Below are 27,397 nucleotides of genomic sequence, written 5' to 3'. Positions count from 1 at the left end.
CTTGGCCTGTCTTCTACAATCGCTGAACATTTTATACGCTGTTGGGCAGCCTGATACTTTATGAAGGTGGTGCAGGTGTGCCTTTCGCTCAAGACACTGTCGCAGCTCTTGAGAGAACCAAGCCGGATACACGGATGGACGGGAAGTGCGTTGCGGGATGAACCTGGCCATTGCGTCTTGTAGTGCAGCAGTCAATTTGGCCGTGGCCGATTCTGCACAGTGGTCACTGAGCACGTCTGACCAGTCGTAGTCCCTTAGGAACACATACAGGCCGAGGTAGTCCCCACGGTCAAATTGAAACTTAGTTTGTGCACGAGGAACGTGCCTCACCACTTTCAATGAAAACACTATCTCTAAAGGAGGATGATAACTATCTACCCGTGTTAGTGGAGCACATGCCCTCTGGACACAATCATCAGGAGAGGATGTTAGTATGACGTCAAGAAATTTTCCCTGGTGGTTTGGGCAAGTGTTTTTTTGATATAGGCCATGAAACATGATGAAGTCTAACATAAAAGATGCTTTCGGGCGTGACGCAGCAGCAACCTCGTGAACACCTGTAGCTGCCCAATCCATCCCAGGCAGGTTAAAATCACCACAAATGCGGACATTATATTTTGAAAAGTCTACAATTTGCTCAAGGCTCTGAAAATGGTTGATGAATTTGGTAGCATCATAAAGAGGTGGAAAATAATAATTTCCCAGTAAATAGCTGGCGCCATTTCTGGTGGATACCTCGATCCAAACACTTTCCTCGTAAAGCTCTAGATCACCTCTACGGCGCACGTTAAGCGAGCTGTCCACCGCGATTAGCACACCCCCTCCTCTTTTTTGCTTAGTCGCGGCATAATTGCGGTCACGGCGGAAGACTGTGTAACCAGGTGTGAAAAATTGAGCACTTGCGCAGGAATCGTCCAGCCACGTTTCCGTGAGGCATATAATGGGATAGTTGGTGGTGGCTACATTAGAATAAAATGCGTCGGCCTTCGTTCGTAGGCCGCGGACATTCTGGTAATAGATGGTGCAAGTAGGGTCCGACATGCTTATTTAGAAGCGTCTTTCTGCAGTACATCCTGCCGGCCATGCAGCGTTCCGAAGAAAGGGCGAAAGAGACAGCCTTCGGGCCATGCCTCGGGCGTGTTGATGCCGTCGAAATGTTGCTCCTCGATCGCGACATGAAACGAAGAATAGCTGGGATGCCGAGATGGTAGCTGAGTGCACGTCACTTCAACGCCGTTTAAGAGGTCTTTCAACGACGAAGTCAAGTCCACTGTGGTGGTGCCGGGAGCCAGGCGCGTCACGAAGAGTGCACGTTGTCGCGGGGGTCGCACGACCGCCGCGAGAGTCGACTTTGAGCTGCGGCCGATATTAGGCCTAGCACGTCTTCGGCGCTGAAGCCGGAAGCCGTCGTCGTCTTCGGGGGCCTCAGCTGACTCTGGCGGAGGTGCCTCGTGTTTAGAGGCCGTTCGATTAGCACCTGGAAACTGCGAGGGCCTGGTCGACAAGGGAGGCGCCGCGCCTTCCCTCTTGTCAGTCGCCGCATACTTTCGTGGGGCGGTTGGCACGCTTTGTTTGTCATCCGACTTCAGCACAGTCGAATAAAATTGTGTGCCGGCTAGACCCTGTGGGTCCACACGATTCACGCTCACCGCTGTGCGTAGAAGCTCCGAGTTTCGAGAAAGATGGAGCTGCAATGAGGCAAAGTCGGCTGCCGAGTTCACTTGTAGCTTGCGTAGCAGCTCGGTCGTTCGCTCAGTTTGTTGCCGGAGCGACGCGTTGTCGGCTCGCAATTCACCGACCTCGGCCGTAAGGCTGTCAATCTTCAAACACAACTGTTGTATCATCGACGCAAATTCGCCGTTCGGCAATACGGGTGCAGCTTCGTCGCCGGTGTTGGGTCGCGCCACTTCGAAGCTGGCGGTACGTTTGGTGGCCATCGAGGCGGCGTCTCGTTCCGATGCTCGTTCGCACGCTTTGCACACATATGCACTCACGCCGGTCGTCATCAACTCATCGTAGGCGTTGCCGACGACGTTAACGCATTTGCAGTGGAAGTGCATGTTGCATTTGCAGCACTCGATATATTGTTGGCGGCCGACAATCGACTCGGAGCATTTTCCGCACACACACTCCGGCGGCGCCATGTTGGGGGGTTCTGTGTGCTCAAAATGCCTTTCAGGGCCCCTTTAACACAAAAATTTCCCCGCATTTCCCCGAGGGGAAGAATGTGAAAGTGCGAATGCATGAGTTGAATTTGCGCGGTTCGGTAATGTTCGCGAAAGAGAGATCACACGCACACACACAACTACAAAGAAAGACAGATGCATTTATTCACAGACACCTATTTGTGTTGTCGTTGTACGTGATTGCTAGAGCGGATCTCAGCTTTGAAATTTCGTGTCAGTACTCCTTTAAGCGGGTGCATTAGCCCTTCTCACGCCCGATTCCTGGCCAATCCCCTACGTGGGTATGTGCCATGTCAGCGGCCAAGCAGCGCGCGCCCATCTCCCCCGTTGCCAAGGAAGACGAGGAGATTCCTGGCCAATCCCCCACGTGGCTATGTGCCATGTCAGCGGCCAGGCAGCGCGCGCCCATCTCCCTCCGTTGCCAAGGAAGACGAGGAGCGTGCGCACCCGCAGCTGTTGCTATGTGGACGGACGGCGGTCACCGGAATTCAGGGTCGCTTATAAAGTGCATTCGCACTTAAAAGTGTTTTATTCCAGGATGCACAAACATTTGAGTGACGTCATATCCGTCACGGAAAAGGCGCCAGTGCAATGAAGCAAGCGGCCTGTAAAGGGTGCACCCTTGCACACAGGGTCTTCTTGCGGGGAAGCAACCTTTAGAACCAAAGGGTACGTTATACTTCGGGTTGTTCGTTTTCAGGTTTTATATTTTAACACAAAAGTGTTTTATGCCGGGATACACAAAGATTTCACTGACGTCATATCCATCACGGAAATGATGCCAGTTCACCTTTGCCGAAGCGACCGCCAGCAGGACGTCGCTCGCCAAGCACGCCCACAAGACAGCCGCCGACCCGCAAATCATGCTCAGCTGCAGATTTCGCTGCACATTTCACTTTCGTGTTTTACCGATTCCTATGACAGGGGAATCAGCCAGAGTATTTTTATCTTTCTTTTCTTTCCACGATACCGACCTTCCGTGCACCTTTGCACATGCAGTGAATCAATGTGGGTCAATTTCCAAGCTGCTCCTTCCACAACAGCGCTGCCCTCTCAAAGGAAGTCACTGGCTGTAACTTCCCTTGTAGCAGGCTTGATGTGACCAGCAAGACCACCCCAACTGCCACACATCAAAACTGGGGCTGCACATGGCCCCGCAATTTGTGTCAAGTGCAGGGTAGTCCTTTTTTTTTTTTTTTTTTTGGAAACCAATCAGAGTGACACAAGTTGAGCAACATTGGCAGGACAGCTTGGCAAGCTACTATGAAGTCTTACCAGAACCCACCAGTCAGACTGCTGGTTTTCGTAATTTAGTACACTGCAACAGAACACTGGCAACTTGCGGATTTTTCGCCACGGTACGGGATGCACTTGGTGCAGGATATCGTGCTGAAATTCGTGTCACTGGTGATTAATGCGCTACTGAGACTCTGCTGCAGTGGGAAACGAGCAAATTTTAACTGTGGTCTGCGTGTCATCTTTCTTTGTTGCTGTTGCTGCTTATCTTGCAACCCACCTACAGCGAAGTGGAGGACATGCCACGATCCATTCAGTACAACCAATAACTCAATGCAGTCCCAATATAAAAAAATTCTGCTACGAATTTGCTGTTGGTGGGATTGTCTCTAAATAAAAAGGGATAAAGCAACGCCTCTATAAAGGCTCATTAACAGCACTGCATGCTGTGACGTAGCTTTTGAAGAACAAAAACATTGCCTGCTACACCTGTAGTAAATAACAGCAGTGCTTAGGGAAGCATTCTAAGCCCTAGTGCCACATCAGGCAGATTACCCTATATAATCAACACACTGTGACCCACCTCTGTGGTGCCACAAACGCATTGAGTTCACCAGCTCTACCACTCCTACTCCTATGGAACGATCTTCCCGAAAACTGCACTATAAACGGTACTGTGCTTCGGCCAACCGCATTTTAAGCGGTATGCTGATACATTGAGTTCTATGGGAGGCAAACCAGTAGTCACAAAAACCCGCGTTATATCCGGTCCCTCACTATAAACGGCTATGTTATAAATGGTCTACACTGTACATACGGAAGGTGGTTGTACCGTATTTATTCGAATCTAAGCCGATAGTTTTTTTGAAATACTGATATATCAAACTCCAGGGTCGGCTTGGATTCGAGGATTTTGAAATACGCGCCAATTTCCAAGTGAAGTAGCGCGCAGCTAGCACCACCCAGAAAATAAAGTATTGTAGCCATTACTAGACGAACCAGTAGCCACTTAAGGGCCATAGGCCGCCATTTTGAATTGTGCGGACAGTGGCCTGCGTGCGGTGTGGCATTCAGTTTTGACAGCGCAAAAAGAAGCGGTGCCATTATAGTGCCGCTTTTAAAAGAAAAGTTGTTTTAGCTGCGGAGTTGTCGTCGAACGTTCAAGCCGGGCGGGACTTCGGCGTGGATGAAAAAAATGTCCGTCGTTGGAGGACGCAACGGGAGAGGATATTTGCGTGCGCCGCAACGAGGTTGGCAATCACCGGACCACGAGAATGCCGTCACCATGAAATGGAGATGGCATTGGCTGACTTCGTTCAGACGCAGCGAGCAGCTGCCCTTCCAGTAACGACAGAAGTGCTCCAGGCAAAAGCAAGGGAGCTTTTAAGGAAACGAGGCTTATCGCGGGCACACTTCAAAGTCAGTCGGGGCTGGCTACAGAAATTCATGAAGCACTTCGGCTTTAGCCTCCGTCGTCGAACCTCAATCGTCCAGAAGTTGCCCGGTGATTTTGAAGAGAAACTGATTGAGTTCCAGCACCGCATCTTCATGTTCAATAAACGTGTTTTCTTTTTGTGAACACTGACCTCGCCTTTTTGTTCAGCCTGAGTGAGGCTGAACAAAACACTGAGTGAGGCTCGCTGGGGAAATCCTGGTGAGTTTCTCAATGACTGTTCAATGATGTCTACCCTGTTGGTCTGCACGAAAAAGAAGCGAGGTTCCTAAATGGCACCCCCGATGCTGAATGACACGAACTGTGCGCTACTGGAGGTCACGAGTAAACAAGGAATGGACATTCCCCTTTGTGCAGTCAAGCACAACTGGCAGGGTCCCTCTCATTTGAGTCAGCAGATGAGTTCTGAGCCGCTTATGAGCACTCCCAAACTGCTCTCACAGCAGGAATTCCATGGGCAAACAAGCAAGAAAAAAAAATACTGGGCTGCTGCTCTGGTGCAGTCCTGACGAGTCCAAGAGGACAAACAAAAGAGACCTTTTGTAAATGCGCCAGTTTCAAGCCACAGCCTGGTGTACTGTGCTTGCTCTCTCTCTACATGCAATGTGGACATCAACATGTGGTGATTCCTGTGTGGTCCAACATGGATGATACTAGTGATGTGCCACTTTCACTCCACATTTTGTTAGGAGGAGTCCTTGTTCCCTACTTTAAGCCTATTTAAACTATGAACCTCGTTCTTTGGATACTTATTTGATCTCTTATGCATTTGCTGCATTTTTGTATTTCGCTTTATTAATTAATCGAGGGTCTCGCTGCATCCTTTTGGCCTTGGGAGTCTCGTCTATATTCCGACACCGCTGCAAGCACTATGTTCCAGTGAAAAGAACCCACCGGCCCTGCCGCCCGGAGGCGAGGAGGATGCGGCGGAGGGCGAGGGCAGGGGCGGCCCGGGAGGCATCGTACATGCGGGCCACCCGCTGCACGAGGTCCGGCCGGTCCAGCTGGGGCAGCAGGTCCGCCAGCAGCCGCAGGTGGGCGCCCAGCAGGGCAGGGTCGCACGACAGTGGCAGCAGCAGCTCTGGGTCCGTCACGCACGCCTCAAAGTGCTCTGCGTTGGCAAGGGGCACGGAGGGGAATCATGCATGGCCGAGGATCTTAAAGATGCGGCAGTGTGTAGCTACACCACCAACTCGCCCAAATGTGCTCACAATGTGCCGCTGTGCTCCCAACTGGCCTGAACGTATCCACAACGTACGGCTGCACTACCAACAGGCCCAAAATGCCAAACCTGCCCCCCCCCAAGGAAAAAGGAGCACGGAAAGGAGGCCCACCTGTGGCCGCTGGCATCAGCAGGTGTCCGTAACCTCGGCTGGCAAGAGCAGCACACGTGGCCTGGTCCAGGGCTAGGTTGGGGTCGAAGTGCACCACCTGCTCGATCATCAGGCGCCGCTGGCCACGCAGCTGCCACAACGACAGGGGGAGACGGCAACGGATTGTGCGACGGGAAGACAAAATAAAAGTTTGGTTCATCAGGAAGACTGCCTCGTCCCAAAAATGATACCAATGTTATCACAAATATCAGAAAATAGTCGAGACACCAAGGAAAACAGATGGAGCTGTGGCAGTTTTTCTATGAAGTTTTGCTCTATAATATTGTTTTAAGCACAGGTATGTTCCCTAAGCGGATGAAAAATGCCAAAGCCGCAGTACTTTACAAAGGTGGTGACAAAACTGAAATGAGTAATTACCAGCCAATATCGGTATTGCCTACATTTTCAAAGGCTCCAGAAAAAATCATTTTCACTAGATTGCATAAATTCTTGGACTCGCATTCCGTGATTACAACTGCACAATACAGGTTCAGGTCTGGTGTATCGATGGAGACAGCACTGTTGCATCAAAAAGAGTTCATTCTGGGCAAAATTGAAGCAAGAAAGCTAACACTAGGCGTATTCATAGACTTTGCGAAGGCATTCGACAGGATTGACCACTAAACCTTGTTAGAAAAATTGTTTTATTACGGGGTTAGAGGCATCGTGCTCAATTTAATAGAAAGCTACCTTAGTGATTGGAACCAGTGTGTGTCTATAAATAGGCAAACATCTATGCCCAAAAAAATCAAACGCGGTGTACCACATGGAAGCATAATAGATATCAACGATATTGTGAATGTGAATCAATCAATAACGTACATTATCTATGCAGATGATACAAGCTTATTCTTTACGGGAACAAATATAGACGATTTGATAAAAGCACCTCATAAAACCTTAGTCAATTTTTCGAAATGGTCCTGCCATAATTGGTTACAGATCAACAGCTCTAAAACGAAGGCCATTCTTTCCATGCAAAAAGAATGGCATGTACGTACACACAAAAACTGTTGCTAAATAATTTTAATATTGGACTTTCAGAGACTGTCAAAACTTTAAGTGTCATCTTTCATCAATATATGTTCTGGGATTCTCACACTGAACAATTGTGTATTAAGCTAAGAAAAGCCCTTGGCGTGCTAAGAAGGTGTCAGTCGTTTCTACCGGTCCCACAGAAACTTCTTATTTTTAATACGCTTTTTTGTTCTCATCTACGCTATTGTCAGTTAGTATGGGCTTCTGGAACTCAAACATCAAAATAAAAGTTGTATACAACTTTAAAAATGCGCTTTACGGGCTGTTGCAAATTTAGGCTACCGAGATCACACATTACAATTATTTGTCAAGTTTAAGGTTTTAAAATTTTGTGTTGCATATGAGCATAACCTGTTGTTGTCTTTGAGGTCTGAAATTTGAAAAAAATTGTGCACACCTGAGAGGCTTAGCGCATTTACAGCCGAAAATTTTGTTGCGTCCGACGCAAAGTTCTGACCCCTGGCACATCCCCCGAGCACGAACAAATTACGGACTCCACATGTTAAAACACTCTGTTCCACACACACAAACTAAATAAGTTCAAGCTCACAGAACAGCACTTGTGTCTCCTTTCAGGTAGTGATATATTCACCCTATTTGTATAAGGAGCTATAACCCAGAGAAATTGCACCCAGTACTTGTAAATGCATGAAAATTTCAACAGTGTACCCCTTTCTGTTGTAGTGTCTTATTGTGGTATAAGTTGCCTTTTTTTTCCCAATAATTTTACGTGCTTGTAAACACCCAAGTGTGCATTTATCCTGTACTTGAAAAATAACCACTAGAATGTTATTTTCTCTTCTTTCAATCATATGCCAGTACCGTATGGGGTTTGGTGTGCCATTGTTTCTGTTGCCTCGTACAAATATGGGAGATGGGGCTAGTCAAGCTGCTATAGCGCAGCTTTTTTCCCACTTTCCATGCCACAATTGTTTCTATTTTTTGCAAACCACGGTGTATTGTTATGGTGAAATAAACTTCAACTTCAACTTCAGGTCACAGAATACTGCTTCTGCAATTGGTGGCCACCGAAGTAAGCCACCACGAAGGCACATGAACGGGCAGTTGCACTTGGGGCCTCCAGTTTCATTTGATGGCATCACTCAAACACTAACGTGCAGTTAGCACACTATGTTTTCAACTCTGGCCCATATTACATCACTGCAGTGCGAAATCTGAAAGTTCAGAGCAAAAGGAAAGAAAGCAGACTAAGGCATCGGAAATGTGCGACGAGTGTTCTACTTTTCCTGACGGCTGCATTTTTTCGTCTCTAAATGACTGGCTCCCAAGCTCTGGGGACCAATGTTCTGCGCAAGCATTGTCCTCGCATCCAGCCATGGTGCAAGTCCGAACGTTCCCTTGTTCGCCCACCACCCCCGGGGGGTGACTGACCTGGGCGCAGTGGTACAGCAGCTCGTACAGCCGCTGCTCCGAGAGCATCCGCATCACCACAGACGCATCGTAGTACAGGTTCTCCCGCAGAAACTCCCTGCACACGGCAAGGGGAAGGCAGAGGGTGCGCGATACAGGGTACACTCAAACACATCCCGCTTGTAAATTGCCAGGCATGACAGTCCCCACCAGGGAATCACAACATTTCACACTCTCTCCCTACAAAGTTCATTTTGGGACTTTAACAGAACGTGCTGTTGGGCTACTTGGTACATACTGAATGAAAGGCTTAGCGCAAAAAAAACGAGGACGGTGGCAAACGTGACAAACCTGTCAGTTAGCCACCGTCCTCATCTTTTTTGCGCTAAGCCTCCCATTCAGTACTTCATTTTGGGAACCACATCAGAACACGATGATGCCTGCTCATATTTAGTCGTGGTATGCTTAACTCTTTCGTTGCCACACCCATTCAAATTGATCACCGGTGATGGATGCTTTATATAGTGCTGATTTCGACATGTTGTAATCATTTCTCATGATCCCAGGGGGCTTAGTCTAGGCAACAATCAGTTCGAATTTTTCTGCTCCAGCGACATTGAGATTTTTTACAGCATTTTTCGCGACCTCAAGTGTGTGTGTGTTGTTCCACAAGAGGGAGTGGCTTCTGCACTTGACAAAAAAGCATGACGCTCATGGTTATGCTGCCTTACCATCAAATTCTTTTTGATCAAAAGGCTCCCAAGCAAGTTGAATATCAAATTATGTTGTCAGCTTTATAATCCGACATCACTGACAAGTGATAATTACCTGGAAATGACATCCCTTGTGAGCTTTGGTTCGGAGAACGGGTAGCTTTATTCTGCCAACACTTATTTCTGAAGGTCCCCACATGTCCTAAAAACGGACCTGGGATTTTCCACCAGTTTCCGGTAGTTTTTTTTCCCCCTTTTTGATTTGCAAAATTCCCAATTGCCGCTGCTACACGGTTACCCAGCTTCAAGCTGATTTGCCATGGCTCCTTCGTCTCCCACTACTGTTCCTCGAAAAAAGCATGCCACTCGGGATTTCACATTTTCCACGCTTTACTTTTGCAATATAACAGCTCCAGATGAAAGTCAAAAGGTAACACCAAGCCCTCGGATATCAGTTCACGCAAGGAGAGCGCTTCAAGCTGCCCTTGTACACCAGCAGCTGTTCACCAGCCAGTTTCGTTTCTGTACAAGGGTATTTCCGGAAGTCTAGTATTGCTTTTTACTAGAACTGTGTATTTTGACAAAGTCTCCAGCAGGTCAGTATTGTTTCTTTTCAAACATGTTAGGTGATGCTGCGATAAAGGAGGCTCGTAGTGCTGAACTCCTCTTGTCGCACAACAGCTACTTGGTGAAAACTTGCTGGGCACGATTCTAGCCAATCGCATCTCATTGTTGCAAGCAGGGCTACAATGGCGATAAACCGCAAGTGAAAGCTCTGACAGATAAGTGATGATAAACTGGCATGTCAACAAATACCTACCACCAAGTTTCGTTTTCAACCCCAAGTGGATTTCTTTGCATCGCATGCTTGCACCGAATCATGTGCTGGCCATAAATGCAAGGTCAGTCATTGATGAGGTGTTTTAGATCACATGGGGACAAAATGGTACCTCTAATATTGTCAAACCACCAGATTTTTTCCAGAGAACCGTTAAAAAATGCACATGATGATGATGATGATTTCTATTGGTTTCCACTTTGTATCGGGGTGATGACATGTCATCTTACCAAAAAGGACTAATATACATATGTTTTACACTTTTGGTTTAATAGTAGCGCTGCTTAGGGCAGGCACAAAAAGCTTATTAGGCACAAAATACTTTTTTTTTTCCTGTTACAGGTGGTAACTGTCCTAGGCAATATTCCCCTCTCTGCTTTTCGTCCACCAGCATTCTAATCTTCTTTTCGTCCCCTCGACAGCCTTGAAGGTAACTTCCTCTGTGATACCCTTAAATCCTAGGGCTTCTGAAAGCCCAATATTCCCTTCATGTAGATTTGGATGGATACCCTCACATTCTAACACGATGTGCCGCATAGTTTCTGTTTCTTTTCCGCAGACCACGCATACCCCATCATTTTGTGAATACTTCCCCACAAAACTCTTAGTTCGCAGGCAAACATTTCATTTCACATACTGAAATGAAAGTTGGGCTTCACTGCAAGGTGCATGCTAACACTTTTTTCCTTACCTGACAATTTGTTCCATGCAACTCAATTGTCTTTCTGGGACTCATTTTTGAAATGTTTACCTACAAAATGTGTACACTATGATTGGTTTGTTACACAGAACTTCCTTTATCATTTTCTTTGACATCCGGATAAACATTTTGATTTTGACAATTTTTTTTTCGCAAACATTATTTATGAAAACTTTTTCAAAACTGGCACTGGTGGAAAGGGTGTTGAATATTCTGCGTTTTATGTCATTGCAATATGTGCCTAACCAATAAGTTTAGCAAAAGAAGTTTTCTCAGACCCCTAAAAATTGGTCAATTTCCTGCGATAACGAAAGGGCTGAGGTGATGAGCTAAAAAACATGCTTAAGAGAAACCGCATCCCAAATGTTTACAGGGTGCACTAAGGCTGTGATGTTTCACACTTTCACAAGCAGGCAACTCATTTGGCTGTTTGTCCTCAGTTCCCTCAGATATCTTCCTGCTTCATTGCTCACCACGCCATGCAGCTCCTCTGGAGGCCACAGGGTGTGCGATTTTTTTTCCCCCTCAATTTCTCCTTTTTCCAAGTGGGCCAAACAACTACCTTTTCTAAATAAAGACTCTCCCTCTCTTGCTTGCTTGCTCACTTTCTTGCTAACTCCCTCACCCATGCACCCACCCCCTCACTCTTTCAAAAACGTCTCCTGCAACCACCCACCCTCCCACTCACTCCCGACTAACTCCCTCGCTCTCTCAAAACAAAGCCGTTTCTCTTTTTCTGACTTTTTCATCGCAAACCTTCTCGGAGAAGGTCATGATATGAGGGAAAACATGTGAAACAGTGCGGAATGCTCTGCATTTCCACTTGCTTAAAACCCCGCACCCACAATTTCCGCAAGCTGATGTCGTGCAGTGGAACCCCAATAGTATGACTTTCAAGGGACTGTGCAAAAGCGTCGTACGATTGGGATACGTGCAAATGCTGGCCTAGTAGACTGTCTCACGTGGCAGGTGGGCTAAGAACTTATTTAAACTGCTATAGTCAGCATGTTCTCACGTAATTTGCAAACACTTTACTGAAATGCAGTTTATAGAAATAAAATGCCTGTTTTGTGCCACCCTCCCCTCCACAGCGCCTGCGCTAGCCCGCCAGTTCTGCGGCTCGTATGCGTGAGACAAGGCTGATGTGGTCGAGCAAACTGAGAGGGGAAAAGGCGAGAGTGTGAAACTGCCAAGGCCATGCGAAACGAGCGATAATACGAGGTGCCCAGCGACAGAAAGAAGGCGGCAAAGAAAGGAGCGGAGTGACAACAGACACTGATAGGCAGAGTGCAGAGATAGGGGGGAAGAGAGCGTTGTGAAAGGAAGACACTTGGATCGAGCGTGCGAGGAAAGCAGGTTTTCGGTCATCGCCGTGGAGTTGCGTCGTACGTGATTACGTGTTCGTCGGCTCGATGGGAGCGTCCAATTCACAATCCACCAGCCACCTGAACTTTGACTTCTCGCGGTTAGCGCATTGGCGTACAGCTGTTGTGTGGGGTCGTTGCAGGTTAATTCCCACTCACGAGTACCTGCCTGCTTGCTTGCGTCTGTTCAGCAAGTGGTCTGGCCCGCCTGTGGACCTTTGCACATTAAGCAGCATCAAACGGGGGAAAGGTCGGAATGAGGAAGCAAAGCGGTGTAAAAGATTGGAAAAACGCCGGTTTATCCCTGCCAGAGTCCGTCGTACGAAGTGGACAGCACACACTCGACCGTCGTATCATCTGGGTTTTCAATGCATTGTTTCTGTGAGGAGTTTGCTGGGACTGTGGGGTTCCGTCATAAGAAGCGGGTCGTCGGAAGACCGGGGGACACATCATTGAAGTTCTACTATAACACCTCCTTCATACTGCTTGGACCTTCATGTGCTGTTCAGGAACACCAAAGTACTACCGCAAGAAGGGCAGGGCAAAGTGGGGGGGGGACACACAGCCGTACCGGAAGGCCTGGAGGAGGGCGTCGCGGTCGCGCCTCCGGTGTGCGAGCAGCTGCTGCACGAAGGCCAGGGCGGCCACGTTGGCAAAGTGGACGCGGTCGGGCACGGGGATCTCGGAGGCCCGCGTGCCGAACAGCACCTGCACGTAGGCCAGCAGCTCCGACAGGAAGCCCCGGCTCACAAAGTGCGCCACCCTTTTCAGCTGAGGGCACTGCGTCGAGGGGGGAGGGGAGAGAGGGGGAAAAGAGGGGCCGTCACTTCTCACGAGCGCAGCGACGACAGAGTTTCTTGTGTGGGAAGCCGCGGGAAAACTGAGGGGACACTCTCAGGAAAAAAAAAAAGAAAGAAAGGAAAGTAGAAACAAATGTTCCCACATGCCTTCTTTTGTTTTAACAGCCCATGCTTTAAAGGAACACTGAAGTGATTTGTAAACATTGCGGGGTTACTAGTGCAAATTGTAGTCCGGAGTCCATAGGTCATGTTTCGACCATTCTGAGCGCATTTACGCGAATTTATTTAGCAGAAAAATCAATTCGAAAATGCTGTCCTCCTCTCTGCATCCTCGCCCATTTTCTGTGGCGTTTTCGTGTGACGTCAGGAGGAGATGACTTGGCTTGACTGAGCTACTGCACGGCTCACCGACCTTCCGGCAGAGTCAGTCGGCCCAGCGTTTAGTCCACCGGCCCCCGACGGGTCGTCGCAATTCGATCGCTCAGTTGAAACTAAGCCACAACACGTTTATGAATGGAAGAACGTGCCTTTCTTTACTTTGTTAGTTTGTACACTGTATCAAGCTCTGAGTCCGGGTAGCTTCACACAAGCGCTGCACAAGCGCACATGCAACGCTTCCCTGACTGGTACGCTAGTAGGAAAATGTAAGGCCACTTGAAGGCGGGAGAAGAGTCAGCGAAGTCAATATAGGTACGAAGGAATTAAAATTAACTGAAACTTTTACAGTACAGCGTAAAACTAGGGAGCTGGAAGCACGTTTTAGCACTGGGTGAACAAGCACAGCAGTCAGCAGCACGACCACACATCTGCGAACGCTTCTCCAAGAAATGCAATTGCTAGACGTGAGATATTGTGGAAGTTTGGGGGATACTTACTGCACGCGCGCAATACAACAAATAGTCACCTAATCTGCTTGAAATGCTAAAACTAAATAAAAGTGTAACCTGGTTATACATTATATACCTCGTGTTTCCTGCGCCGGCAGAGGTGGTCTGTGGCCAAGTGGTCTGGAGCACTAAGCAAGTAATTTTGCAAGTTGCAAGTTCAAATCCCCGAGGATGCATTCTTTTCTTTTTTTAAGTTGATTTTTTCATTTTCAGCTGATGCTTTCTATACTGAGTTCACCATTTTTTGGGCCATAACGTTCACTGCTCCACAAATGAGTTGGCAGAACGCGTGCAGACTGACACTGACGCACTAGCGAGTTCTCGTTGGCGTGCTGTTGCCATAAGCACCGACTGCTTGAGGGCAGTGGGCACAGGTCAGAATCAGCCGACCCTTGGCCTGGTGCGAACTCGCTTTTTACGATACAGGCAGGAGTGAGGCAAGCTCCAAATATGGGGGAAAAGCGCATGGCATTTGAACATCTGCATTTGAGCATCTGCGTTCATCCACTGTGTAGGCCTCGGCTAGTGATTGCTTCGATTCCAAGCTGTCCTGGGAGGCTTTATTTTAGGCATTTTACAGACAACAACATGGCAGAAGCGCGGTACGACGATTACTGAGATATCAAGAATGCCCATCCAACGATGCCATCGGCTGTCAAGCATGTTGTTTTACAGAACCGAAACTTGTCTGAATGCTAATCTTGGACATCGTCCAATCACAGTGCACCTCCTCCCGACGTCACAGTGTTTAGTTTGCGGCCGCCGCAGACCGCGCATGGTAGTTTTTGCTCTTTCGGGCTTTATAAAACAATTACCGACTTATTAACCAGAGAAATGATGAAAAGTGTGTTAATTTGAGCCAGTCTACACAGTGCAAGCAAAAATGGGAGCTTGACAAATTCACTTCAGTGTCCCTTTAACAGCCCCACTTGCACTTTGCAAGACATGTGCAAAGGGGCGTGCAGAGCCCACATGCTTCTCCATCCATTCCAAGGATGAATTCCGACTCGACTGGCCTACGCATGGTATGCAGTTGAACGTCGATGTGACAAAGTCTTACTGGCGACTAAGAACTTCGTTAAGATGCACATTTCTTTCAGTCTACGTTTGTACACTCTAGCAGTGCAAGTAATCTCACAGACGCTTGGAACACTGCTGCTAGCATTCAGGAACACACGAACAAATTCCCCAAGGCTCTGCAGCAATGATGCCGCCGTGTGACACAACGAACATACTGTCAGGTACTAAATGGGCACAGAGCATTGAGAGCCAAATGGCACTACTTGTCCATCAACAAAACACATTTCCTTAGCCTGAAAGTTGCCAATCCCTGCATGAAGCTGACTGCAAAGTTTAAGTTGAGCTAAAATAAACAGAGAATACAATCTAGCTGATAATCTCCAGGACATGTCTGGCACTCAATGCTGTCACACGTGTTTGCCTCATTGAACGCAACAATTCACGTCTGCAGATTGCCCGTACTGTTGGGAAAACGCATGAAGCACTGAACTTGGACGAGTACTACGTGAGGGCAACGAACTCTGCGAAATGTGACCCCATCACAAGGGGCAAAGTCGACCTCCAACAAAAAGACTGGTCAAACGTACAACATTCGCTGAAGGAAGCACTGCCATCTTTTCTATCTAGGTATGCATCAACAATGGCCATGTTTGTAAAATGGACGGATGTCTTAGGGATCATGCTCCCCAACTACTGAAACCCCAAAAGTTCTAAAAAAAATGTCAAGGACTTGCAAGGTGCATTCTCCATGTGGTGACACTAAACTGGTCACCATCAGAAATGACCAATGAGGCAACAAAATGTGGATGCATCCCTGCCCAAAGTGGCCGCTGTCCTTTTATCCTGTGACCCTCCTAAAGTTCACTCATCCTGTACTTTTCACCCAACACCTCCACAGTTTTGGTGGGTGTTCTGCCGGATGGTACCGTATTTTCCGGTCTATAAGTCGCACCTTTGTATAAGTCGCACCCCCCTCAAAATGAGTTTTTCGGGGAAAAAAAAAAACGTAGATAAGTCGCACCGGTGTACAAGACGCACTTTTTAATCAGGTGAACTCACAGAGGATCAGTTCGTTAGAAAGTGCAGCGAAGGTGCATGGTTGCAGCGGCCGCCGCCTCTCAACGCATCCCCTGCTACGCAGTACTAGACACGTGAATACCGTCCAAAGTCTAGACAGCACTAAATTCTCAAAAACGGTTTATTGATACACACAGATTGATACACACAGGCAAAACCATCGAAGCCTTCTTCCTCCGAGTCGATAACACTAATTCAGCAACTTCAAGTGGGCATTCTGCCGGCGCATCACTGTCATCGTCCGACTCACTGGTGTCTTCTTCGCCAACATTATCATCACTTCACTCGCGGACGGGATCAGTCCGGCTACAACTGTTACAACCCAGCTACAACTGTTTTTGTAGAAATGGAGCCCCAAGAGTCGGAGACCCATTTGGCCACCTCTCCAAACGTCGCGCGCGTCATGCGTCCTGTCTTTGTAAATCAGCGCAACAAAGGTGTCATGGCGGACGGAAGTGACGCGAACGGAAGCGGCCCGAAAATTAAAACTTATCAGTGATCTGTCATTTTAAAAATTAGCAGCACATTTACCTCCTTCAGAGTAACACTCTCTGTAATATTTATAAGCTGCATTTTGTTTTTGCAATCCACTTTGACGTTACTTTGAATTTATTCTGAACCGTAGTTACTGCACGTGGCTAGCGTGGCAGAAGCAAGGTGGAGTGCAGCTGTCGCAGGCCATTATTTATCATTATGTTTTTGACTAGAAAAAAGCCGCCAATTGTTTGTTTTAACGTCCCGAAGCGACGTATGGGCTATAAGAGATGCCGTAGTGGTGGGCTTCGGATTCATTTAGACCATAGAGCTGTCTCTCTTAACGTGCGCTGACATCACACAGCACACAGGCACCTTTTCGATCGTGGACCACGCGCGCATACCACAAACCAGATTTATTCCATACAGGATTTATTCCATACATAAGCCGCACCGGTACATAAGACGCACCAACGAAAATTTCCGAAAGAAAAAAAAACACGACTTATACACCGGAAAATACGGTACTTCCCCTTTGCAACCTAAGTAGACACGTCCACGGAACATGCGTCGTGGTTAGTGGTGTCAGTGCTTTGGTGATGTCAGGCAAAAGGCTGCCATCACTCCGAACAGTGGCTAGAGGGCTTCCTTACTTGCTTGGTCACCCCCTCACCAACTAGCCAGCCCTGCTGGCTGACTATATCGAACCCATTTACTTTTAATTATCCTTTATATCTGTACAAGGTGCATTTAAAATGAACATATATAGTGAAAACTACGCTTATATCGAACAAACGTACCAATGACAACCAATACATTGAACAGAAAATGCCACAGAAATGCCCCTTCAAGCTCGCTTTCCCTCGGGGCGGAGGAGAAATCCTGCCGGCACAGCCCTCAAAGTGCTCTAGCCCAGCTGCTCATGGGCAGCAGGAGGCCCTTTCCCTTCCCTCACCTGGCTCGCCTTACCGCAGGGTGAGCCCTCACTAAAAGTGATCCCAGCCTTGTTTTTTTGTTTGTTTGTTTTTTGTGTTGTTCACGCATTCTAGGCTTGTTTGGAAGTGTAGCTGTGGTAGCTAGCACTAGTGTCACTAAATAAAGGCTTCTTTAGTGGCTCTAGCTATCCCGAATCGGCCAAATTTCCCTTTCGCCGTGAAGCTAGAAATTGTAAATCGAGTCAAACTTGGTTAGAAGTCAAATGTCCCCGTAAGGCACGACATTCCTGAAACCACCTTGTCAAAGTAGGCTCTGGGCAGATGTTACTAAAGAAACCGCCCGCAATTGCTTCAAATCTGCCGGCTTGTGCGTGCCGGTGATGACTGAAAATCTTGAGGAGTGCAACGAAGCACCGCCCCGATGTCAGAATTTCAAAACGCCGTCACCAGATCAATGGTCGGCGGGTTTGTGAGTGTGGATGATGGTCTCACGAGCCCTGGAGAGTTTGGGAGACAACACTGCCGACAACGTACCGAGTGCAAGTGAAAGCTGGCGCACCGAGGGAAGCAATGACGATCCTTTTCCCACAACCTCCAAAGGGATTGGTGCACTCGCACTAGTCCAGCACTTCGAAAGATTGCGGCCTCAGCTGCTCCGACCCTTTAGACAATGTGGAGAAGCGTGTACTACCTCGGGCAGCGAGGTTGTTCAAGCACAGGGTACAGGACTATTTTGTGCAAAAGTAAGGCAGTTTTACCAATAAAGCGTTGTTATAAACACTATGTGCTTTTATGACGTCCAATTCATTAGCTTGCTTATATCGAATTATCCCCTATATCAAACCGGTTCGAGATCGATATAACCGGGTTTGACTGTAGTACAGTGTAGACTGCTTATGCTGTATGTCACGAAAGCTGCAAAAATCTGTACTATAAGCGGTTTTGCACTATAACCAACTACATCGCACCCTACTGTATTTTCACGATTGTAAGTCGACTCAAATGTATATCCTCCACTACCCCCCAAAATTGCATCTCTCAAAAAAAAAAAAAAAAAAGCGAGCACAGAAAGCAGCCCGTTTGAACGCTGCTGTGAACGAGCGCTGAGAGAGTTCTTCGGGTCCAGGGCTCTCATGACGGACTGGACGATTCAGCGCAACACGGAAGTGACACAAGAACGCGGCAACGCGGCCACCCAGGAAATCATATCACAAAGAGAATCCCTTCCGTCAACTACCAATACCCCCCATACAGCGGCTCTTCCCTTAATGATCGATTCTCCCACAAGAGCCATACACTCGCGGTGTGCGCAGTAGCTGTTAAAAAAAGAAAAGCTTTTGTGTAAGAATGCGGAACAACCATGCCTTTGGGGTTGAGCGGGAAACTTTATTCCCAATCATGAGAACACATTCGGTGTGAGATGACAATCATCGAAGCAACCGGCACCAGCCACTGCGGCGCGATACCAAAACAAACAACACGGCGGATGACGGAAGTGGCCGCACGCGATTCCCTTTGATTCGTGACTACGTTACTCGCATTCAATAAGCGTTTTGTTCGTCTCTAATAAACAAAATGAGTATTAGCAAATCCCTCGAATCATCGCACGGCACTGACGTAGGCACAATCATATCACATTGTTCAGTACACTTCCGAACGCGCTAGTGGAAGGTTAGCCGCTCTAGGTATCGTGGACAAAGGGCACAGATTGGGAATGCCAACTTTCAAAGTCGGCATCACCTTTATTGACGCCAGAATGTATGCAATGGTAAACGTTAAGCTTTAACGGTAACCATAGAAACGAGGGTGCTACGCTTTCCCCAGCTCGTAGCACCCCTAATTTCTAATTTCTCTCGCTGTTGCAAGCGGCACAAAGTTCGATTTCGATTCTATGTCGAACCCTCAACACTGGATTGCCAAACTTGAAAAGAAGGGTCGACCTACAATCGTGTAAATACTTTCAATCATTCTTTGTTCATCATTACTTGAACGAGCGCCCCTTAAAAACGGAGGTCCAGTCTTTATTTTGTCTTTTTTTCCCCCCGCATCAAACGCTGCTGCCCGGTCTCACAAACAGCGAGCACGGCTTCAACTTATACTTTGCATTTATGTTTTGATCTGCATTTCTCAACGTCTAGAAGAACGGATATGCCACAGAAACGGAAGCAGCCTGGCTCGTGCCGGCGAGACAACCACATAAAAACGGAAGCAAAAATCTTTTTCTTCTTTCATCCGCGCCTTGTGCTTGCTACGCCGAAGGCCGTTGCATATCAAAGCACAAGGTACAGGTAGTGGAAATCTCCGGCATCGCGGCTAGGCTCACTATCTCCAGGTATTCGAAAAGGAAAAGGATGGTTGCTCATCTTCACAAGGCTCTAATCGCAACTTAGAGCGCCCGGAAGAGAGGGAAGGGGGCCCGCTATCTTCAGTTGTGGTCATCACACGGGTGCAAAGGGAACACGCAAACCGAAGGGTGCATATTTTTCGCTGTCTAAGTTAGAGGAGAGAAGGGGGCGCGTCAGGTGGCTGAATCCATGCATCTTTTTTCTTTCTTTTTTGCGACCCTAAAACGGTGCCCCAGCTATGCCGGTCAATCAGCAAACCCGCCAAAAAACCGCATTATACACGGTATTGTGCTTCGGGCAACCGCATTATAAGCAGTATGCTTATGCATGGAGTTCTACGGGAGGCCTATGGGTGGCCGCAAAAACCCGCATTATACCCGGTCCCGCATTATAAGCTGTTACATTATAAAGAGTGTACACTGCACTGCTACATCTGCTCTGCCCGAATGGCCGCAGGTGAGGATGAGATGCGGATGAGCCTGAGTGAGGCAGCTCTGATTGATCACCTTGGACAGCTGGTAGAGGCGCACGGCCTGCGAGAAGTGTCCCCCCCTGCCGCAGAGCTGTGCCTCGGCGGCCGCCTCGTACAGACCGAAGATGTCCAGCCCCAGCAGGGCCCCCAGGTGCTCGGCCGACGGAAGCGTCCCGGGGGCCCCCGTGAAGCCCAGGAACAGGCGCTCCGCCGAGCACCTGCACCAAGGGTTATTCGGCACAGGGTGTATTCCTGTTTCTCTCTTTATTACTTGCAGGGTGAGCAGAGGGTGCACTTACTAAGGCTAAGGGAAAAACCCAGAGCACATGCAGCCATGTCTGATCCATTGTACTGCACCTGCATCCAATCTTCTATCCGCTCTAGCTATCAACAGGTTCCTCTGACAGTTTACCAGTTCCGGAACGTTGCTCTCTGCTGAGCGGTGAACGAAACTTCTCTTGCTTCTTTTATTTCCAGAGAGGTACTCAGACCTTTCAGCGTGCACCCCGCAGCATCACTGTGTTGATGGTTCCCTTTTACTTCTAACGCGTGAGCAGACGTCACGCACTGTAGAGCTGCATTGGCGAGATTCAGATAGCTAAACTGTGTGGCTGGATGGTGTCTCAGCAAACTTCTCTTCAGCAGACAATTCGCTCGATGGCACTGTGCACATGCTTGGCGACAACCACACAGGCAACTCACTGCACGACCATTCTGTAGCGGGTGCAAGCTCACCTCAGATGCACATTTTGTAGCTGAAGTACAGAAGCACAGCAACACTTGGTACAGAAGTTCCCCAACAATGCAGTGGCCACCTTATGGCCCAACGGCAGTGAGAGCCAGTTTTTGCCACCCTCAAAAATTACAAGAGAGCACAGGTATCCCTTGAGCCAGCACTAGTCATCTCTTGTCCCATTTCTACTACCTTGTCAATCACCTTAGTACCTTCCCCCCCCCCCTTCTGATTGCTCTGCTCGTCTCGTAATTTTTCACTACAAGCTTTAGATATGGGAAGATTTCACGCCCCCTGTACGATCATGTTCACAGTCAACACTTGTAATGACCTCGCAGTTGCCCTTTGGCCATCCTCCCACTCCGTGTGCTCTGTCGAACATGGGCACTCACGGTTTCCGACACACCCCCTGCACTTCCAGCCGGTTGAGGCCCCAGAGCAGTCACGACAGAGAGCAATGCAGCCAGCCACAAGACACCGCTCGGCAGACATGCAGTCACTGGCCTAAATATTGCAGGACATTAAAGTCTGTAGTGATTAAGGGGGCACACTGGTCTTAAAACAACTTCTTTTAATTTCCCAGAAAACCCTGTGAAACTTGTCAGACTCGATGATTTTTTTCCCACAGATACCAAATATGCCATTAGTTTTCCAGCTGGTCAATTAGCCATTTTTGGTGAAACAATATATAAAACAGTGGTGGTCATAAAACTGTTACAGTCGAATCCCGCTACAACGAAATGTACGGGACGTGCAAAAAATTTCGTCAAAGCGAAAATTCGTCGAGGCAAAATCTGCCCCAACACAGCACCGAAGGGCAAGAAAAAGAGCCCCGGATATTTCCGCGTCATTGGCAGCATAATACAACATTTAGAAAAAGGAGTGGCGCGCAGTAACGTCGTGCTTATTCAGATAACAAACACACCAATGGCTATCTGTTTTTTTACCAGCACGCAAAGAGCATGATACCGAGAAGGAGGGGAGAGGTGAAGAAATGCAGGCGCAAAGCTGTACAACCAGGCTGCGTTTCCACCGAGCTGATTACCTGCAGATAGCTGCTAGGCGGTTGGAAGCCCCCCCCCTGTCGCTTGTGGCAGGAACGGCGCCGTTATCTTATCCTCAGACTAGGCACGGCAGCAACTGACCTTGGCAGGCAAGCCGCGCGCGCTAGCATTTAAAGCGACCGCGCGCTCGCGACTAAGATAGGATGGAGAGTTGGGCGAGTTGGTAAAGTGACATGGTTGGTGGGAAACAGCGCGTTAAAACAGGATCACGAAACTAAGCGTCCTGAATGTATAAAAAGTTACAGATAGCTGGCACTATGCTTATTTTATTGTAAAATTATTGTTCAAACCTAGCCCAAATCATCGAAAATTTCGTTGAAGTGAAAGCAAGCCAGACAAATTATCCGTTGTGGCAAGGACTTTGTCGCATTGACTTCTATGGCTAGCTGACGGGGAATTGGAATTACTATTTCTTTGAAGCGGACTTCGTTGAAGCGAAATTTCGTTGTAGCGGGGTTAAACTGTATCTTTGTATTTTCCAATACTATGTACCCTGGTGAGTGCAATAATCGAAGCAGTGTTTTGATGCATCAGTTGGAACTAATTTTGCAGCTCATTAAACCTTGGTAGCACCGGTGGCAAGGAACCATTTTGAGTGCCCATTTCAAACACTGAAGCTTAGTGAGCTGTGGAGGGACATAGCGCGACACAGTCCTGACAGGTTTCAACTAGGACGAGGTCCCTCTGGCAGCTGGCTCCCGCAAGACAGCTGGCTCCTTGGAAGACTGACCTGGGCCTGAAGGAGTAGACCCCCCATCGCGTCACCACCAGGCAGCCGTCCAGGAAGGTCTCCGAGGCCAGCGGCACATCGTCGGCCACCTCCCCACCGCCAGCGGCTGCAGCATTCGAAAAGGGGCCGGGATGGGGTTCTCGAAATGCGTGCCTACGATGCCCAATGTGACCACAATCATGACATCTGTATGTATCTAGGCAGGCATGCACAGTCTTCGTCAAAATTTTCTAGGCCAAACCGGAAATGCGCAGGCTGCAAAGAATCAATGTACAAGCTTACGTCCCGCACGAAGCTGAAACTTATTATGCTGGAAATTTAGAGAAAGCACCTTTCTTTCTTACTGTCACAAAATATTTCAATCACATTTAAAGGTAAAGCTCATGCTTTGAGTTCTTTGTGGTCTGGAAGGCTTAGGATTGGCACGGAAAATTTTCACAAAAGGCTTTGTTCTTGTGCAAGGGCAATGAAAGCCAAAGAGCACCAACACAATGGTTTAGACATTTCAGGTGCAGGGTCTTCAGTAAAATAGTGTTATAGATGTGATGGGTTTATAGACTGCTTAGTGTGGGGGCGTATAGATCCCTTCATTTAAAATAATCGCAACGTGGGATAGGGCTCGTGGCCAGGTGCCCTAACCTAAACTCTTTCCGGTGACTAGACCTGCTTCATAAGAAGGAAGCACACAAGAACTGGTAACTAGCCTGTACATTTCTGCTCAGCTTATCCGTAATTTTTGGTGAACCAATGCGCTGCCTGCTTGCAAGTCAACATGAGCAAAGTTGACAACTTGAGCACTGGGGGCTACAACCAACAGATCAATACAGTGACACTTTGAGTTTCCCAAGAAACCGGTGCAGTGTCTTCCTCGGGTTAATGGTTCAAGTAATGGGGATGACTTCACAATAGGGTTGATCGGTACAGTGACAGGCACAAGTTCATCGTCTATCCGGTCAACAAGGCAATATTTATTTTGTAGATCCCGAAAGAAGAAAAACTACCATGCACGGTCCGCGGCGGCTGCACCAACTAAAGCAGTGACATCCACACCAGATGCCACTGTAATTGGACGATGTCCAAAACTAGCATTGAAATAACTTTCAATTTCAGTTCTGTGAAGCAACATGCTTGGCATCCAAGCATGTTGCTTGCCAGCACATCAGTGTCAGTCTGCACGCGTTCTGCCAACTCGCTCGTGGAGCAGCGAACGTTACAGCCAAAAAATGGTGAACTCACTTTAGAAAACACTGCCCAAAACAAACAAATTAACTTTAAAAACAAAAAACAAAAAAAAATAGGTGCTATTGGGGATTCGAACTTGCGAATTGCAAAACAATGGACCTAATGCCCCAGAACACTCGGCCACAAGCCAGCACTGTCAGGATCAGAAATATGAAGTATATATTGTATAGCCTGCTTACACTTTTATTTACTTTTATGCTCATTCTGAGCAGCTTTGAAAACTATTTCTTGAATAGCGCTCATGCAGAAAGCATCCCCCGAATTCCCACAAAACTCTCATCGCTAGCGACTGCAGAAAACCGTTCAAAAATGTGTGGTCGTGGTGTTGACTACTGTGCTAGTTCACCCAGTGCAAAAAGTGCTTCCTGCACCCTGGTTTTACACTGCACGATAAAAGTTTCGGTTTACTTTATTTTTTAGTACTTATAGTATTAACTTCGCTGACTCTTCTGCCACCTTCAATTGGCCTCAGATTTTCCTACTAGCGTACCAGTCAGTGAAGCGTCGCATGTGCGCTTGTGGAGCACTTGTGTGGAGCGACCTTGACTTGGAGCTAGATACAGTGTACAAACTAACAAACTAAATACAGGCACATCCTTCCATTCACAAACGTGCCGTGGTTTAGTTTCAACTGAGCGAGCGAATTGCGACGCCTCACTGGCGCCCGGCGGACGAAACGCTGGGCTGACTGACTCTGCCGGAAGGTCGGCGAGCTGTGCAGTAGCGCAGTCAAGCCAAGCCAAGCCATCTCGTTTGAACGTCATAAGAAATCGGCAAGGAGGATGCAGAGAGGAGGAGAGCACTTTTGAATTGATTTTTCTGCTGAATGAACTGGCGCAAACGCAGCAAGAACGGTCGAAACATGGCCTAGAGACTCCAGTAGTCCCGCAATGTTCACAAATAACTTACGTGTCCCCTTAAGGGCAGCAATTGGGAATTCTCAGTAAACTCATCATGGGTGTCCAGAATTAGTGGACATGAGCACGGTAACAAACTAACCACACTCTGTCCACAACCCAGATCCCACCATGCGAGACTTTGGTATGAGCCTTTCTCTCATAAGTGGAACACAGAGGCCCCCTTCCCCCTTACCAGGTGTCTCCTGCTGGCTGCTCGGTGGTGGCTGGTGGAGGGGCCTCGAGCAGGGGTACACAGCCAGGGCAGGCTCCTCCAGCGTGAACCTCTGCAGCCGGGGGTCCATGCACTCCTTCTGCACCAGGGCGGGGGGGGGGGCAGCACCAGTGACGGTGAGTGGAGGGGGGTCCACCACCTCCAAACACTCCCAAAGAAGCGAAACCACTCGCGTGTGATTGCGGCCTTTTCAGGAAGTTCACAGCAAAAGTATAGGTGTGCAAATATTTGAAAGTTTGAATACGACTAGCGAATAGTGTCCCCTATTTGATTCGATCTGATTTACAGTTTTATCATTCAAAGTCATTTTTACGAATAATCAAGCAATAAAAGTTGGCTCTGCCCCCCATCACGCAAATCTTCAAACTCCACCGCACTCCATGCCCCTTTGTGATGGCTTTTTTGCGCAACGCCAAAGCTATGCAACAAAATGCTTTGTTGGGCAAGTTGGTTCATGGCTGCAGAAAATTTAAAAGAGCGCAATGACGAAGCACACTCTAGAAACCTATGCTATCGCAGGACTGACCGAATTGAGCGTTTAAACCATTGCGAACAATTCTGAGCGCTCATCCAGTCTACTGTGGTTCTCTATCCTCGTCCACTGCGCTATTCTTAATTTTTTGAAGCTGTGCAAAAAAGCCTGACGCATGCGAGACTTGCACGAGCCAAGTGAGTGCTAGATCCGGCGCATGTTAGCTGCAGTGGAATGCTACCTGTGTAAAAATTACACAGGGGAAAGAAATTTCCTCTCTGGTGTAGTGGCATAAGTGAAGACTCGAGAGTTATTATTTCATGGCTTGCAGTAAGGTCACATCAGCCCCTAGAATGCCTAGCCTTTTTCCCACGACTGGTGGGAGCAGTCAAATATATACTGACAGTGCTCACGCCATGTTGCAAGACCTGTCCATCTTCATGACACTGTATGCCAGGCTTTCGTTCCATTGCTTCCCTATCTTGTGTTAATCCTACATTTTAAATTTTTCTATTATACTGTTATCAAGCACTGATGCCCAAGTTACCCCTTCTTTCTTGTAGCTATGCTTTAGGAGCTACATACACACTAAAGCACAGGTAATGGTATTCAAACAAGGAGGTCCCGTTGCAGACTGCGACTTTGGGATGTACTAACCGTGTGCTCAACCTTCTGTTTACAATAAAATGTTTTGACTTTACTTGATGGAACTTGATTGATTTAATTTGTAGTCAGTTTTTACAATTGATGTTCCATGCACAGTTCAAATTTTGCAATTCATGCACCATTACGCAAAGGGAACCACGTTCCAGAGTTCAACCGCGCAATAATAAAATAATTTTCAATACTGGCAAATGGGTCAATAAGTATAAACTAGAAAGCAGGGACACATGAGCATGGCACCACAAAAAAATTTGCCCCTTTCACTTGTCTTGCCTCATTTAAAAATAGGCATCCAACGCATCTCATTGTCTTCATCAGCTCTGGCTGGTCTTTACTGCCATCCTTGTGATTGGTGCCTCCATCCTTTCACAGCGTACACTCCCGACAATGGCATTGTTCACCAATTTTTCGAAACTGATTAGGTCGTCTTTAGCGCACAGGAAATCTTTCAAGATGCACGGCAACACAGTGTTGTTCCTCTCAAACATTGGCCAACTGGAACAATGAAATTTAATCAGACTGAGTGAAATTATTCATTGTTATGAGGCATCAAAACAGAGCAGTTAAGTTTTCGGCCAGAAGAGGGCATCTGGCGTAGCCTTTGGCAGTGGCCGCTTGCCACTCAAAAGTGGAAGAAAAAGTGAAACACGCTCTAGAATCCGATGGAGGCGAAAAACAAAAACGCCGGTGTGTTCGAGATTTCAGCGCGCGTTAAAGATCCCCAGGTGGTCAAAATTAATCCGGAGCCCTCCACTATGGCGCACCTCATCGCCTGCGTCGCATCGGCGCATTAAACCCTACGATCAATCAAAATAAAACACACTCTAGAAACTTGGGCTATCACAGGACTGACCCAACTGAAAGTTTCAACCATTGCGGAAAACCATATGCACTGATCCTTGTAAAAATTTTCCAGGAATGCAAAAATATTTGTAGCTGCGAAAATGCTACTGATACAATTTTTCGCCACAGCAGCATTTAACTGTGCTGCTAGATGCCAATAACAAAGCTGAAGCTTAATGTACACACTTGGCATTGTGCTCAAAAAAAAAAAAGTGGTTGATCCCGCTTTCATACGAA

At 47.7% G+C, this 27,397-nt stretch overlaps 1 protein-coding gene across 2 annotated transcripts in view; it reads right to left on the bottom strand.

The window, feature by feature from the left end:
• The window catches only part of LOC144158215 (uncharacterized), a 154,858-nt gene that overhangs the window by 104,006 nt on the left and 23,455 nt on the right, over positions 1 to 27,397 (bottom strand). For both annotated transcript variants that reach the window (XM_077688913.1, XM_077688914.1), the window contains exons 9-15: positions 25,144 to 25,261; positions 22,810 to 22,915; positions 20,317 to 20,500; positions 12,844 to 13,052; positions 8,679 to 8,775; positions 6,210 to 6,339; positions 5,770 to 5,986 (exon numbers count right to left, since the gene is read on the bottom strand). In XM_077688913.1, coding sequence (XP_077545039.1) covers positions 5,770 to 5,986; positions 6,210 to 6,339; positions 8,679 to 8,775; positions 12,844 to 13,052; positions 20,317 to 20,500; positions 22,810 to 22,915; positions 25,144 to 25,261 — 1,061 coding nt within the window. The remainder of the gene's footprint in view (positions 1 to 5,769; positions 5,987 to 6,209; positions 6,340 to 8,678; positions 8,776 to 12,843; positions 13,053 to 20,316; positions 20,501 to 22,809; positions 22,916 to 25,143; positions 25,262 to 27,397) is intronic.

The sequence above is a fragment of the Haemaphysalis longicornis genome, unplaced genomic scaffold (assembly GCF_048455015.1).
Source record: "Haemaphysalis longicornis isolate Haplotype H1 unplaced genomic scaffold, Haemaphysalis longicornis Haplotype H1 scaffold_10, whole genome shotgun sequence".
Taxonomy (NCBI): Eukaryota; Metazoa; Arthropoda; class Arachnida; order Ixodida; family Ixodidae; genus Haemaphysalis; species Haemaphysalis longicornis.
Note: the sequence above shows the minus strand (reverse complement) of the source record. Positions and strands in the feature narration are given on the sequence as shown.